General features: G+C 45.4%; 1 protein-coding gene across 4 annotated transcripts in view; it reads right to left on the reverse strand.

The window, feature by feature from the left end:
- Positions 1-17,257, reverse strand: part of LOC138754133 (solute carrier family 23 member 2-like) — a 78,554-nt gene that overhangs the window by 25,224 nt on the left and 36,073 nt on the right. For all 4 annotated transcript variants that reach the window (XM_069917989.1, XM_069917987.1, XM_069917988.1 and 1 more), the window contains 3 exons: positions 11,199-11,287; positions 8,156-8,223; positions 4,376-4,557 (listed from right to left, as the gene is read on the reverse strand). In XM_069917989.1, the coding sequence (XP_069774090.1) occupies positions 4,376-4,557; positions 8,156-8,223; positions 11,199-11,287 (339 nt within the window). The remainder of the gene's footprint in view (positions 1-4,375; positions 4,558-8,155; positions 8,224-11,198; positions 11,288-17,257) is intronic.

Below are 17,257 nucleotides of genomic sequence, written 5' to 3' on the forward strand. Positions count from 1 at the left end.
CTCAATGACCTCAAAAGTGATATCATCACATTGGGCTGATTAATAACTATCCCAAAGGTTGTCAAGTTTACCAAAATATAGTAGAAAGCTTTGTTTTTTTTTAATGGTATCCAGGGAAGTCAACCCATACATGTATAAAAGGTATTTCAACAAAAAAGCAAAAGTAAATGATGTCATTTTATGGTAAGGCGAGAAGTGTATAATATTACAAAGTACAATTAAAACAATGCATGATATTTGACCAATAAGGGAGTCCATTCGTGAATAGGAGAAAAGGAAAGAAACTGTCCCTGAATCTGGATATTCACGTGCTGTCCGATAGAATGGAGGGGGAGTTGTTGTGGGAGAAGGGACAGAATGAACATAGTGGTGATCTGGGTGAGAGCTCACTTGCAGAGTCCCATCAGAAGTCCTTACCTGTCCCCATGTTCTCCACAGGGACAGGCCCCAAACGGCAAGCCAACATCAACGCTAGTCCCTAACCAGGAGCATAGGTTCCAGTCCCTCTCTTCTTCAGAAAAGAGTAGGCTTCTTGGCCAAGGTTGTTCTACCCCAGGCCTCAAATCCTATGAACTGCTTCACATTCCCCAACATTTCAAGAATGCATCTACCTCCTCTCTGAACACCAAATGGGGAGATGAGTTCAAATGAAAAGTGTGTGGGCAAGGTTTTACATAGAGAGTGATGGGTTCCCAGTGGCAGTGACGCAAGCAGACACAATGGTGGTGTTTGAGGGTTCATGATAGATACATGAATATGCAGGGAATATGGAGGAACATGGGCTATATATAGAACGTTGAACACTATAGTGCAGGCCCTTCGGCCCTCGATATTGTGCCGACCCATATATTCCTTAAAAAAAGTTCTAAACCCTTTCTGCCTTGTAACCCTCTATTTTTCTTTCATTCATGTGCCTGTCTAAGAGTCTCTTATAGAGCCCCTAATGGTTCAGCTTCCACCACCATTCTTGGCAAGGCATCAACAATGTTAAAAAAAAACTTACCCTAATGTCTTCCCTAAACTTTGTACTCATGTCTGCTGGTATTGGGTATTCCTGCCCTGGGAAACAGGTGCTAGCTGTACACCCCATCTATCCCTCTCATAATCTTGTAGACCTCTATCAATTATCCTCTCATCCTTCTACATTCCAAAAATAAAAGTCCCGGCCCCACTAACCTTGACTCATAAGATACATTTTCCAGTTAACGTTCTGGTAAATATCCTCTGCACTCTCTCCAGAGCTTCCACATCCTTCCTGTCATGAGGTGACCAGAACTGAACCCAATGCTCTAAGAGTGGCCTCACCAGAAATTTGTAGAGTTGCAACATGACCTCTTAACTCCTGAACTTAATCCCCCATTAATGAATCCAAGCATCCCAAAGGCCTTCTTAACTATCTTATCAAACTCTGCATCGACCTTGATGAATGTCTGGATTTGGACCCCAAGAACCCTCCATTCATCCTCACTCTTAAGTATCTGACCATTAGCCCTGAACTCAGCCTTCTGGTTTATCCTTCCAAAATGCATCACTTCATACTCATCTGGATTGAACTCCATCTGCCTCTTCTCTGCCCAACTCTGTAACCTGTCTGTGGTGCTCCAAGTACCTCAGTGGAGCCAGAAGGCTGCAGACGCTATGATTGCCGCAAAAAAAAAAACCATAGAAATGCTGGAGGAACTCGGCCAGTCTCGCAGCGCCCGTAGGAGATAAAGATATATTTACTGGCACTTCAGACCTGAGCCCTTTTTCAAGGTATGGAAAAAGCAGGTGGCATCTAGAAAGGTTGGGGAGGTGGGGGGTGGGGGTGGGGGAGAGAAAGAGAACAGACCAACAGACATGAATATGGAGAAGAGGGAAAGTGAGAATTGTTTGAGAGAGGTAAGGGGTTTGGCTCTGTTAAAGGAGACAGGAATAAGGAGAGAGAGAGAGAGAGAGAGAGAGAGAGAGAGAGAGAGAGAGAGAGAGAGAGAGAGAGAGAAAGAACGAGCTACAGGAAAGACTTGGAAGGGGAAGTGTAGGCAACACTGGGGAAAAGAGGGAGGGGGAGAAGGTAGAGAATTCTAGACAATCACACAGTGATGATCCATCCCCACCCATTTTCCAGTTCATTTTATGGTGTGGGACTATCCCTTTAAGAGATTCGATTTAGCAAAAGCCTATAGGGTTTGGAAAGTGACGGTGAACTAGCAGCAGGTTGCAAAAAGTTGATGTGTTTGAAGATTGAAGGGGAGCAGCCCTGGAGAAACCAGGGGCAGAGACCATGTGACCAGTTTCTTAAAAAGACAGTGCACAGTTCAAGAGGCCATTTTAAGAAGGCAGCATAGAGAAACATCCCTTCCACCTCCCTTGTGGGATTGAGAAACCCACTTGGTCTCATTTTTTTGTGTGTGGTTCGAGACAGACTGTCAGAATTCCTCCTGTTAATAGAGAGGGATAACAAATCACTTCGACTGACCCGCGAAAAGGATTTTAAAGTTTGCAGAAGAGGTACTGTGCTCCACTTCAAATGAAAGAAGGACCTCATTTAAAAAGGATATTTCTCTGAAGTGCCAAAGCAAGGGTTTTCGTGAGTTAATCAACCTTCTTTCACCCTCCATGAACTGCTTCTTCCATTCTAAGGCCCGGATGCCTCAGCTATCCTAAAGCCTGTGTGTTTGACCTGTCGAAGGCCTGCATGCCTCACCATTCTAAGGCCTGTGTGTCTCCACCATCCTAAGGCCTGCGAGTCTTCCCATCCTAAGGCCGGTGTGACACATCAATTTCAAACCCACGTGCTGTCGCTGAACATCCGAAACTGAACCTTCACTTGCCTTCCCAGAATTGAGCTTGAACTGTATTGGATCGGGGCATTCCACACACCAATATAGTTGCACGTACAGTGAAACCTCATTAGAGCGTGATTCGTTAATCTGTGGAATCGCTTATAGCGCAGGTGTCTGTGGACCCCAAACATTGATTTTAGGATTCCAGAATAACAGCCACAAATTCAAAAAAATGGACTCATGACTCATTTACAAGATGTGTATGTTAATATGTGGAGTTTAAAGGTCTCATTATAGGGTTTGAGACACAGTATTCGGTTTTCCTGCTTCCTGAATCATGACATATATGCATCTGTTCCGCGACTTGGCTATAACACAGTATGAAATCTTGGGCCCTGACTACCGCGTTCTAATGAGGTTTTACTGTAGTTTAGAGTTTAAGTTAAATAATTGTATATAAATTTAGTTAGGTTTAGGTAAGTCAGTTAAATTATATCAGGTGTTGATTAATAATTAAAAATATTATTTTAAATAGAACACCATCTGGGCTAATTTTTAAATCACTGCTCTCTAGGTTCATAACACCACGCACCTCTGCTTTTAAACCACCATCCTCTGACTCTATCCCCACCTGTTTGAGCCTGCAGAAGCGGAAATCTGAAGCCAAAGACCACCCGCTGGAGGAACTCAGCAGGAAATGCAGCAGCATTGGGAGGAAAGAAATAGATGAAGCGATCCAGCTTGAAACATCAACCGTTCTTTTTCCTCTCGCTGACGCTGCTCCCACCCGCTGAGTTCCTCCAGCAGACTGTTTGGTTTCTCTTCTGGGGAAGAGACTCCCACTGATGGAAACATCTCAACATCTACCCTTCCACAACTCCTCAGGATCTTGCATGGTTGAATAAGCCCCAAAGAATATAAACCAAACTCTTAATTACATAGAACATTTCAGTACAGGTCCTTCGGCCCACAATGGTGTGCCAACCTATATATACACTTACAAAAAAAAACCCTCCCTACCTACCTTTCACCCATGTGCTTGTAAGAATCTCTTATGCCCCTAGTGTTCCAGCCTCCACCACCACCCCAGCAAAGGATTCTAGGCACCCACAACTCTGTAAAAAAAAACAAAGTACTCCCCGATGTCTCCCTGAAACTTTCCTCCCTTCACGTTGTACAGACATCCTCTGGTGTTTGCTACTCCCACCCTGGAGAAAGGGCACTGGTTGTCCACTTTATCCATGCCTCTCAGAATTTTGCAGACCTCCATGGAGTCTCCTCTCAACCTTCTTCACTCCAAAGAGAAAAGGCCCAATTCTCTAACCTTGCCTCATGAGACACATTTTCCAATCCCGGCAACATTTCTGGGGAAATCTCCTCTTTACCCAGAACTGAACACAATAGTCTAAGTGTGGTAGAAATGTATTAACCATGTACTCTGCCTTCAAGTTTGACCATCCAAAATGTAGAAATTCACACCTACCAGAAGGAATCGCTTCTGGTCTGCCTCCATTGATAGTATAATTTCTTATACCAGGGAACCAAAACTACAAGTACTTGATGTATTTCAGTGACATTTTGGAAATATATATATATAAAAATACACTTACAACATTGCAATACCCCAGTGCTTCCCAGCACGCTCTCCTGCTGCCTGGTAACCGGACAGGCCAATCAGCGCCACTGTCGGGGTAATGGTGAGTGGCCCAATGTAGCTTAGAAGCACTCCTGGTAGTCCCAGGAAACCAATCAGCACCTCAATGAGGGAAGACATAATAATGGCTCCTTGGATCTGCAAAGAAGGAGACACTTGAATCACTCCATTGCATCAAAAGGCCACCCACATCTTTGGCCTCTTCCAAAGATGATGAAACATTCCAAAAGCACAAAGAAGGAACAGGTCTCTGGGATTTCTAGGAACATCGGGTCAGTGTGCCAAGTTTCCACCCACTCCACCCCCCCACCCCCCCCACTTCTGCCTCGTATTTTGAGGCAAGGAGTTCAAATTTCTAACCTTCAACAAGATGGCACAGGCATTGGGGGGTGTGTGGGGGGATAAAATCACCTCTCGTTCATGGGACACCTGTTTTGGACACAGAAGACAACTTACTCAGGACTCTGTTTATTCCTTGAACTGTTCCCATGACCATCTCCAGTCCATAGCAAAACTTCAACTGTGGTTGAAGTACAAACACAATGAGGGAGGAACTACTTTAACCAATCAAAATGCTTTAGGCTTGAGCCTTTCATCAAGGTATGAAGGGGTCAAGGTATATACCTGGATGAAGGGCTCAACCCGGAAATGTTGGTTATGCATCTTTATCTTGTACACTGACCTGCTGAGTTTCTCCAGCATTGTGTTTTTAAATCTCCAGTCCATGATAATCTCCACTTCTTACTGAATTCCAGAGTTCTCCCATTGCATCAACTCAAAACAAAAAAAGATCTTCCTACCTATTACTGCAGAAACCCACTCTGTTTCCAGGCAAACTCAATCCAGTATTGTGGCATTCACTTTTACTGACCCCAGCCAGGCTTGTCATTCAAAGCCCATTCCCAGCCACTTTGGAGAGCAAATAAGGAAACAAGTCAGCAAGTTAAAGATGTTTTATAGTTGCAATTTATTTACTAACTGAATTCAAATTTCCTTCCTTGGGTGGTGTGGTTAGTGTAGCGGCGAGCACGATGCTTTTACAACACCAGTGACCCAAGTTAAAATCTGCCGCTGCCTGTCAGAAGTTTGTACGTTTACCCCATGCCTGCGGTGGGGGGGGGATGTTTACCTCCACCCTCCAAAACATACGGGGTTGTAGGTTAATTTGGGTGTAATTAGGCGGCTCTGGCTTAAATGGCTGGAATCGGCTTCTACTGTGCTCCAAATAAAATGCTATTGTGACAGGATTTTAATTCTTCCCTTTAGATTGTGAGTTCAGGTTTAAGGATCACTATTTTGGACATTATGCCATCAAAACATCTCAGAGCATTTTATTGCCAATAAAATATTATGAGAGGCAAAAATCCCGGCATTGTTGGTTACCCCCAGATTCCGAAAACGAATCAAAGAACAAATTCCAGCTCAGGTGGGACAGCAGAAGGGGCAGAGAGTTGTGTTGCACGGTTGGAGATGGCTTGACTGGCTGCAGATAGACCAAAGGAATTCCACCTGTAGTTCCTGGAAAAAGAGCATCCCAAATCTTAGACTGCAGTAAAAACCCCAGTATCGGCATCTATGGGGATTGGTAAATGCTTGCTGCTTGAATTCCGGATAATGGGGATTTTACTGTATATGGTCATGGTGTTGCTGTTTATGGGAAAAAAACTAGTTGCCACATCTCCAACATTAGAGCATTGGCAATATTTCCAAACGCAAAACAGTTCCTGAGCTATCTGGAGTTGGAGAGATCTCAAGGTTAAGAATGATACTTCGTCAATCCCCAATGTCATTTAACATGGACTGTCTCAAGATTGTCAGCCAGCCTGCTTGGATACCAGTGATGCAGAGATCTAGTTGGAGGTCAGCTCCCACAACGACAGGGGACTTGCATCAGCCACCTCATTACTCAGGTCAGACGCTGTGTCTATTCACCAGCTGCTCTTAGCAAGTCACACACACTTTATCCATGCTCTCACCTGGGGTGGCAGTTGGCGTAATGGTTACCACAGCAGTTTCAGCGCCAGCAACTGGTGTTCAAATCTAGCGTTCTCTGTTAGGAGTTTGTATGTTCTCTCCATGTCTGCATGGGTCTCCTCCGGGTGCTCAAGTTTCCTCCCACCTTTCAAAACGTACTGGGAGTTATAGGTCAATTGAGCAGCAAGGGCTCGTGGGCTGAAAGGGCCCGTTACTGTGCTATATGGTTGGTTTGCAGGTGCAGGAGGCTATTAAGAAGTCAAATGTAACATTGGCCTCCATTGCCAGAGATAATGAATTTAAAATTTGAGGTTATGCTGCAAATGTACAAGGTTGCATCTGGAGAACTGCCTGTGGTTCTGGTCTCCTTCCTTTGAGGGAGGTGCAGAGGAGGTTCACCTGTTTGATTGCTGGGATTGGCCTATGAGGAGAGATCGAGTCGCCTGGGACTGTACTCTCTGGAATTTAGAAAAATGAGAGGGAATATTTTGGAAACGTATAAAATTATGAAAGGCAACCTTCAGATAAGACGAGACCCCAGTTTCAGTCTGAATTTCGTGGTTTTACCTCATATTGGTGGTACGTGATGACCCCCAAACACACTGGTACCATACGTGTATTGACTGAGCTGGTGTCATGTTAAAAGAGTTGGTGGGCGTTAACTGATGCACTGTCATAAAGCGATTCATGGTTCAGTCTGTTGCTAGCTTCTGCCTTAACCAGTTTAAAAATGTTTATTATGGGTCAGTGACGACGAAGCTGACTCACGAGATTCAGACTGGGACCCATATGATGACAATGTAAACAGGGAGACTCCGGATGATCTCACCAAGTTCTTTTGTCTCAGACGACAAAGCTGATGATTTTCAAGGATTTTAAACGTGTGTGATGTGTTTTATTTTAATTTTACAATTCTTTTATTAGTTTGACATTACATTGGTCATGGATTTTAGTGCAAAATAAAAATTGTTTACACTACAGCAGTTTTTTTAAAATATATCAGATGCTTTAAAAATTTGTTATAGAGTGGGATCTGGGTGGGTTGTGGAACCAATCAAGTGGTATTCTGAGTAGAATTTTAAGGTCACTGTTTTTGTATCTGCCCTATAGGATACGTCTTTTTCTGGGGTGCTTTTCGGATGCTTCAAGTTTTGTCTTATCCACCAAAATATACGGTAGGTAAGCCGTTCCCTTTGGTGGGAGAGACCAGAACTAGGGGACATGGCCTCAAGATCCAGGGTGGTAGATTTAGGATGGAGAGGAGGAGGAACTGCTTTTCCCTAAAGAGTGGTGAATCTGTGGAATTCGCTACCCAATGAAGCAGTGGAGGCGACCTCAGTGAATATATTTAAGACACGGTTGGTTAAATTTTTTTTTCAAAGTAGGGGAATTAAGGTATATAGGAAAAAAATCAGGTAGACTATCATCAGATCAGCCATTTAATGGTGGAGCAGGCTCGATGGCCAGATGGCCTACTCCTGCTTCTTATGTATGTCAAAATTTAAAAATCTAGTTGAACCTCTGCCTCAAATCGCCAGTAACCCAGCTTCCATCCAGACCTCCGATGTTGCCTTGTGTTCAGTTCTCCCAAAAACCACAGGGGTTTCCTCCGGGCGCTCGGTTTCCTCCCAAATCCCAAAGACATGGGGGTTGGAGAGGTGGTCACTGTTATTCGCCTCTCAAGATGGTGGGTGAGGGGCAGAATCTGAAGCTGACAATGAAGGTACTGCAAAATTGGTGGGAGGAATGGGATGATCTTTACCTCTCGTATCCTGGGATGCCAAATATGCGACGTGTCCACTATGTCAGAACTGTTGGTGAAAGGTACACCTGAAAAGAAATGACATGTGTAAGATGCAGTTGAAGCATCAACAGTGAACACACTTTTGGATTTGTATTGTGCCATCGTCCTCAAAATCAGGGTGGTAGATTTAGGACAGGGAGGAGGAGGAACTGCTTTTCCCAAAGGATCTGTGGAATTCACTGCCCATTGAAGCAGTGGAGGCGACCTCAGTAAATATATTTAAGACAAGGTTGGATAGATTTTTACATTGTGGGGGAAATTAAGGGATATGGGGAAAAGGCAGAGAGGTGGAAATAAGCTGATCATCAGATCAGCCATGGCTCGATGGAGGAAATGGCCTTCTCCTCCTCCGGTTTCTTATGTTAATGGGAGAAATATCCACTGTGCCCATGAAAGGCTCCTTGGTTTTGACCATTCTCACAAGATGCAGAGAGCACAATCCCTCCCCTCTCCCGACAACTACAAGTGTAACTGAGGACCAAGACCCTCTGTTCAGTAACCAGTGGAGTGAACCCATTCTAAACCAGACTCATTGGGGCAACAGCTCCTGATGAAGAGAGGAACCCGAGCAAAAGCTTCGGAAGGGTCACAGGCACTCGTGGCTCCCAACATACCAGCCGAGCTCCGACAGCAACACTGGCTGCGTTGCACTGCACAAGGACCTTTGGAAAAGCAAACAGCTTTACACTCGCTCTCCTGGTTTGCGAAGGGTGCAAACCTGTTCCACTGAGTGTGGTCAGAAAAACAGGGAGGAAAAAGAACAAACGAGAGTGAGGTGAAAGGAGAGAAACAAAAAAAAGTGTGAGAGGAGGAGAAATTAAGAGGATGGAGAGGGGGAGGGAGAGAGAGAGAGAGAGAGAGAGAGAGAGAGAGGGGGGGAAACTTTAGAGCAAGAAAACAAAAGAATGAAGGAAGAACGGGAAGAAATAAAGGGAACTACATCTGTGAATTTGACACCAGAAAGTAAAACAGATGCAAATCCTTTCAAGTTCCATCTCCAACCCATCCAGTATAGTCCCAAACAGAGTGCAGACTGGCACAATGGCCAAGGGGGCTTCTCCTGCTGAAACCATCTGATGGCAACCACTCAGAGCCTCAACCAAACCACTGCTTCCTTTCTCATGGGCTGAGAGTTCTGGTCACGGTGAGGCCAGGTCAGATACTCCAAAACTGCCTCTGTGGGACCCTCACCTGCTCTCACCTGCTCTCACCCCACCTCCCCCCAGACTGAGCAAGGCAGAGTTTTCAGGGACATATTGGATACCTATGTGTGATTATAATGTGCTGCGAGAAATGTATTAGGTGTGTGCACCATAGTCCGAAGAAACCCTGTTTCATCTGGTTGTGCGTGTTGAGACCGATGATAATAAATTTGAACGCGAGTTCCCTGGGTCCCTACCTTTCAGCGCACACCTGCCTCTGTATCATACATGTCATTCTTCACCATTTCAGTAGGTCTGAGGCCAGTCCCTTCACCCCTCTTCAGGGGCCTAACCAACCCTTCCAGGTGAGAGGAGTAACGCAGACCTATGCATTCCGTGCTCACAATGTGGCCTTCTCTCTGATGGCAAGTCTGAGCACAGATGAGGACACCACTTTGCTCAGTACCTGCGCTCCAACAACAGTCTTTTGTGTTTGACCTCTGACAATAATCACCGTCTGGAGCTTCCGGTTGCGAGCCATTTCAATTCCCCTTTCCATCCCTGTAATGACCTGTTGGTCCTCCGCAGGCGCCATTGCCAGGGCAATGATGCCAAAAGCAAGCTAGAGGAACAGCACCCCATATCCATAGAGGGTGATCTCCAACCCAATGGCATGGACAGGTAACCCACACCCTTCAGCCCTTTCCACTCCTTCCTCCCCAGGTTCTCTCTCACAGTCCCTCCTTTCCAAACTGCCTCCTTCCTTTCCCCCCCCCCCAACTCTGCTCATCACCTACCCAAAACCTTGCTTCATCTGCCCATTATCCCATCCTTTTGTCCATGATAGTTGTTCACAATATACATTAACAATCTGGAAGAGGGGACAGAGTGCGGTGTATCAAATTTACGGATGGCACTCAATTGAGTGGAAAAGCAAATTGTGCAGAGGATATGGAAAGTCTGTGGAGAGATATAGATGGGTTAAGTGAACGGACAAGGGTCTGGCAGATGGAGGACAATGTTGGCAAGTGTGATACAAACTTTGGAAGGAAAAATGAAAGATCAGATTATTATTTAAATGGCAAGCGATTGCAGCGTTCTGCCATGCAGAAGGACTTGGGAGGGCTGGTGCATGAATCGCAAAAGATTAGTTTGCAGGTGCAGCAGGTTATCAAGAAGGTAAGTGGAATGTTGGCCCTCATTACTAGAGGGATTGAATTTAGGAGCAAGGAGGTCCTGCTGCAACTGTGCAAGGTCCTAGTGAGGCCGCATCTGGAGGACCACGTGCAGTTCTGGCCTCCTTACTGGAGGGACGAACAGGTTGATTCCAGGGATGAAGGTGTCTATGAGGAGCGATCGAGTTGTCTGGGACTGTATTCACTGGAATTTAGAAGATGAGGAGGGGGGGGTGAATCTGTGGAATTTGCTGTCCATTGAAGCAGTGCAGGCGACCTCAACAAATATATTTAAGACAACGTTAGATAGATTTTTGCATAGTAGGGAATTAAAGGATATGGGGAAAAGGCAGGTCGGTGGAGATGAGCCAATCATCAGATCAGCCATTGAATGGTGGACCAGGCTCGATGGGCCAGATGGCCGACTCCTGCTCCCATTTCTTATGCCCTGTTGCTGCTTTTTCCTCCTCTGTTGCAGTCTCTACTCCTCTCTCCCCCACCTTCCTGCCAGACAATCCCTTTGCACCAGAATCCACCATTCACTCGTCAGCTATTGCCCTGACCCACTCCCCTGGATCTTGTCCTGAAACACCTACTGTCCCATTCCCCCACCCCCCCCACCCCAAGGGGGTTGGTTGTCTGGCCCATTGAGTTCTTCCAGCAGTTCATTGATTTGCTCCCTACCTGTGTTGTTACACTTCCATTTATCCAGGGACAGGATGGCACGAGCTGGAGCCAGGAAAGCAAAGGCACTGGCCTGGAACAAGGGCAGTCTGAGGAGCACAGAGAGAACCTGTTGTAAGAGGAGCACATCACTGAAGACTCTCCTCCAGAAAAGGCAACGGCTTGGAAAGTCACAAGTTGCTCTTAACACTTCCACAACAGTGCATAGATTGGCTGCGAGATCAACACCATGCTCCAGTGGCTAAGAACCACGGAAAACTACAGCACAGAAACAGGCCATTCAGCCCTTCTAGTCTGTGCCAAACTGATTATTCTGCCTTGTCCCACCAACCTCCACCCAGACCACATTCCTCCTTACCCCTCCCATCCATGTAACCTGTCCAAATTTATCTTAAATATCAAACTTGAGCCTGCATTTACCAATTCCGATCGTTCCACCCTCTCTGCATGAAGTAGTTCCCCCTAATGTTCCCTTTAAACTTTTCCCCCTTAGTCCTCTAGTTTTCATCTCCTCTAATCTCAGTGAAAAAAGCCTGCTTGCATTTACTCTATCCATACCAGTGTTTCTCAACCCTTTTCTTTCCACTCACCTACCTCCTTAAGTAACGTCTTACTAACCACAGTGCATAGATTCTCTGGGGTTACTTGAAATGCTATGCGAGTGGAAAGAAAAAGGTTGAGAACCACTGATCTATACCCATCACAATTTTGCAGAACCATCTGGATTACGTGCAGTAATGTTTATTTTCAGTGGACGTTAAGATTAACTAGGCACAGGTTCTTCCACTCTCCATCCCTTACCCCCCCACTTCAATGCCATGTCGTTGCTCTTTATACCACTATTGTACCGTCTTGTCAATTCCAGCACCAGCCTTTTTGTAATCACTCATTTCATCCTATCTGACTCATTTCCCTTCACCTGACCCCTTGGTTGTCTTGCCTCTCACCCTTAGTCTGCCATCTGCCGATCCACTGCCTCTTCTTCACCTCCATTCCCCCCACCCCCCTCACCTCACTGGTTCACCAACCCCACGTGGGCACCATCCTACTCCTGTTCCCACTGGCTTCTCCTGTCCACACCCCTGGACTTGACGAAGGGCTCCGGCCCCAAACATCAACAATCCTTTTGCCCCTACTCTTGATGCTTGACCATCTGACTCCTTCCAACAAATGCGTGTTCAGGCAAAGAAGCATTTTTGCCTTGCCTCTGCATTCAAAAGTACATTCAAACAGGTTTGCCAATGCATTATATAGGTCAGAGGCATGGAACAGACAGAGGCACAATGGAATACTTTGGAATGTGACTATCTGCAACAGTAGGGTGAGTGGCTGTGACAGGCAGATGCAGTGAAAACAGACCAGGTCAGGAAAGTAGTCGTACAAGCAGTTCTAAAGCTGAGCAGGCAGCAGACGCTGGAAATCTAACCCAGGGCAAATTAGCAGTCTCCAAGCTGCAGAGAATCACCCTCCAGTGTCCGATGAATGGAGACCATTCCTTCCAGCAGGAGAGGTGGCAACAAACAGTTACTGCGCAGGAGAAGGGTCGGGAGATCCAGAGAGATAAGGAGAATCAAAGCCGTCCTGTGCATCAGGCATTGGAAAGGGAAGGACCATGGGGGACAACATGCGTTTCTCTCCTCTCCCTCTCTCTGTGCCCAGAATCCCTTCAGGATTTCCCCCAGGATGTCACTTTAAATTGCTCCAAGTGAAAGCACGCGACGTGAAGGTGGGCATTGTCAGAATCTCCCTCATGTTGACCCCCATGTTAAGCCTGTTTCGGCCAAGGAAACTTGCCCTCATGGAGTCCACAAATCACCACCCAATAATCTGAGATATGGAATAAAAGATGCTCAGGGAATTTCTTGGGGATGGGAGTTAGTCACTTAATATTGCCGGCAGTAAGATTAGATAATGACATCACCACATCGATTAGGTTGACAGTCAAATCCAAGTCCCTCCTTTGCACACCCTCTGCAGTTCAGGGACACATGAATATGAAATTAAATTCAATTATATATTTTTAAAATTTAGACATACACCACAGTAACAGGCCCTTCTGGCCCATGAACCCGTACTACCCAAATTACCTCAATTAACCTACAACACCTGCACGTTTTGGGGAGTGGGAGGAAACCGGCGCACCCGGAGGAAACAGACTGAGCCAGCAGATCGCGGGAACTCCCAGATGGATTCAGCGGACGACAGGAATCTCGTAACCTTCACAATTTCTAGTTGCATTCAATGAAGTAATGCAAGAAAAGCAACAATTACGTCCAGCTCCAACAAACAATATGTCATTAAAGACCAGATAATTAGTGTTGATTTTTAAAATCTTCCAAATGTTTAAATTTAATTTTTTTTAAAATTTAGACAAAACAGGCCCTTCTGGCTACAAGCCCGTACCACCCAATTAACCTACGAACCCCCCATACATTTTGAAGGTGGGAGCACCCAGAAGAAACCTACGCAGCAGACAAGGGGAGGAGCGTACAAACTTCTTACGGACAGCACGAGATTTGAACCCTGGTCGCTAGCGCAGTAATAGCATGGGCACTAACTGTTACCCTGCCACCTGTCTCAGAGCACCACTCTTCACCCATGGGGTGTTTTCTCCAACCTTCTGGATTGTGGGGAGTCCTTAAAGAAATCCCACGTTTCACCGCACTCAAATCCATGACTCTCATGGCCTCCCCCCTGCATCGCCTTCCTCCCATGAGCACGAATCCTCCCCTTGTCCCTGATCCTCTCCCCTCCCCCCCCAACTCTTCCTAAACTCTTCCCTAAATCATGAGCATCAGAGAGGATGCCACGTAGATGAAGAGCAAGATAGTGCTGCACTTCAAGATGTTTGTCCATGTTATCGGGACATGAGAGGGTGTAGCAGAAGAGTCACTCCACTGTGGCTACCAGTCCAATGGAGACAGTGATATCCCCACCAAATACCCCCAAAGGACTGGGAGACTAAAAATCAACCACAGGTGATGTTTCTTTCACACAATCCCTGTTCCTTATCCAAATGCAACGTTGGTCTGAACTGTTAAATAGCACAAAATGACAAGATGAGAGGGAGACATCCCACAGGAATGCATCTTCACCTTGACCATGGGCTATATGCTCACTCAGAGAGCAGAGAGGGATCACTTGACGGCGTCTCGATACGGTCGGATTTATAAGAAGGCATCTCCTCCTTAACAGGAGTGAGCCAAAAGATTTTTCATTCTCCCAGGAAATTGCAAAGCTCTGAGTGAGAGGGAGGGGAAAGGTGGTGGGTGGGGGGGGGAGGGGGGGGTGGCGGGGGGAAGGAATGGAATAACTATCCTGTTTATTGCAGGATGATAAAGGGTCACCCTCACCCAACAAAAGAGAGTTCGAGTGTATCCTGCAGTCACGGGTCACAAAAGCCCACGCTAACAATCACAAAATCATCCACGTTAATCCCAATTCATTCAAAGCCATGAACATCCACAAATTTAAAATTGTTCCCATGCAGCTACCATGCCTTTTGTTCAAATTCCATCCCAAAACCTTTCTGCTAAAAATAAACAAGGTTATGCAACTGCTTGTAAATGAAACTAGAACCTTTGAAATACAGCAAAACCCCTGGTATCCGGCACCTATGGGGATTGGTAGATGCTGGATAAGTGAGTTTTCCAGTTGCTTGAGGCAGCATGCTGCATGAATGCAGAACTAATGGCAAGGTGTGCCAATCTTAAACATGTATTTTTTACCCATTTATTTTTCGCTGTTTTTTTTTCTTGCCAGTTGCCGATTGCTTGAATTCTGGATAACAGGGATTTTACTGTAGATGCATTTGTATTTATTCAGCTACATAATATGTAGGTTCACAAGGCCTTACTGCTCCCTGTTATTTTCCAATTCTCATGCTTGTCTGTAAATCTATGCAAGCATTGCCAAACCCCACCTCCGAGCTTCTTTCTCTTTGGTTGATTCCGGTTTCTAACGCATCCTCTCCCCGTCCAACAGCTTCTTTCTTTCACATGAATATTTTTCCTACACCCCCATGTTCCTATGTGAGGCTTCGGGAAGTCAGACTGTCAAGTCTTTGGTCAACTTGACTAATTCTGCAGCCATCTGTCATGGAAAAGTATCACAGCCTAACAGCTCCCCCCCCCACCCCGCCCAGAACTGTACAGTGAGTGGTCCAAATCTGCTAAATCTCCAGGAACTATTTGCTCGAGTTATATGTAGATGATGTCATATTAATGGTAAGTGGGTAGGAGTATACTTAAACACAATGTGATGCAAACTTTAATCAACATGGTTATTTACATCTGGAAGGAACAAATAATGAACAGTTCTGAAATCAAAACATCGTACTTTGCACCTAATGAACAGACGGCCATGGATCTTCACTTCACTGGGAAGAATGAAGATTGCTAACTAGTAAAAGGCCATTAAATCCAGCACACTGCACAAGGTGCAGAGTGCCAAAGCGAGCTCAGCCTTTTCCAGAAATCCCTGCTCTTGTGCTGTTGTGTTAAACGCAAGCAGAAGTGAACGGGGCTGGAAGGAGAGGAAACAGCCCCTCATTTTTAGTGCTGCTGGCCAGATAATTCCAGCATTGAGCAAATAGCCCAGTCATTCACTAAAGCATCAGCATGGTGTCTGATGACATCCTGCACCCACAATACTCCCTTTGCAATTATCTACAGTGGAACAGTAATGATTCATTGTGCCTCCCTAAACGTGCAAGCAAGTTTTTACACAGTTAATCTTGTACGAGGCTGCTTAAAACCTACAAGATTTGTAGTTTATTTATTTAACCAAATGCCATTGGTGTTGAATTTTGATTGGTCACATCGGCAGCAATGGGCTTGTGGACCGAAAGGATACCTTGCTGTGAGAGATGGGAAAATTGATCTAAAATTATGAACATGGAAGAAACTAAAGTTCATCAGTTAATGGCTGTAACCAGTACAAACAGGATAAGCTTGGGGGTTAGGATGCAGGAAAGCAGAGTCAGCACGATTAACATAAGAATCTTCTAGTCTTTGTGACAAGACCATAAGACTAAGAAAAGGAATGGTAAGGTACAATAGAATGTAGGAAGTTGAGGTAGTCTGGATCAGATAAGGGTCTCCTAGCCCTGGACAGAAGTACCAAGTCATACATTTCTAATTAGCTAACCATACACAGATTTATACATATGAAATTAGCCAACCCTAGATAGAATGAGTCAACTCCACATACCAAGAGATTGTAGCCCTGAGAATCAGGAAGGTGTGAATAAGGACAATGACATGATGGGGCACCCACAGGATACCCCCTGGTCCTCCAAGTGTACTGAAACTGCACGTAGGCAGGAAGGATTACCTATGCCAAACCCATCCAGGGGGCAGAAGAATGTAAGGGGGAGGGCATTCTGATACTGGAATTGACTGTATAAAAGTTGGGTGAGCCCCAGTATGTGTGTGTATTCCCAGGGTAAGGGGAAGCACCCAACTTTGCATTGTTGTAGTAATAAATGTTCTTTGTTCTCAATTTTTGTCTCGAGCAATTTCTTTAAAGGTACTTTAATTTCTAACATTGCTGAATCTCAAAATTAAATTTAGAAAAAAAAGTGGGATTACTGAAATAGGCCAGAGGCCATCAGTTTTTAGAAAAAGAGTTTGCGTTTGGTCTTTAAATCAGCTGTGCTATCCAGAAGGTCTCTCAGAAAATCCAGGTTTTCACTCTTTTTCACCACTGACTTCATTTCGTGAGGTACAAATGACTAAGCCATCGAGGACGCAGTTCACGACTTCCTGTTGTGATCAGGGTGCTCGAGGGGTGGGGGTGGGAAGGAGAGCCAACTAATCAGAGCTAGGGATGAAGGTCTCAAACAAAGAGTCTTCCATCCAGAATCAAAGGCTATCAAGCAAGAGACTGGGGAATTAATGACCCAGATCTGCAGAGGTTCGGTGAACAGAATATGCAGAACAGATTTAACAAATTTACTGGAGAAACTCAGCAGCGCTGTAGCAGGGACACACAACCAGAGTCTTGGGCCTAAGGCCTTCACCAAGGTATGAGAGAAAAGCAGCCAGGCACCTGAAATA

The sequence above is a fragment of the Narcine bancroftii genome, chromosome 2 (assembly GCF_036971445.1).
Source record: "Narcine bancroftii isolate sNarBan1 chromosome 2, sNarBan1.hap1, whole genome shotgun sequence".
Lineage (NCBI taxonomy): Eukaryota > Metazoa > Chordata > Chondrichthyes > Torpediniformes > Narcinidae > Narcine > Narcine bancroftii.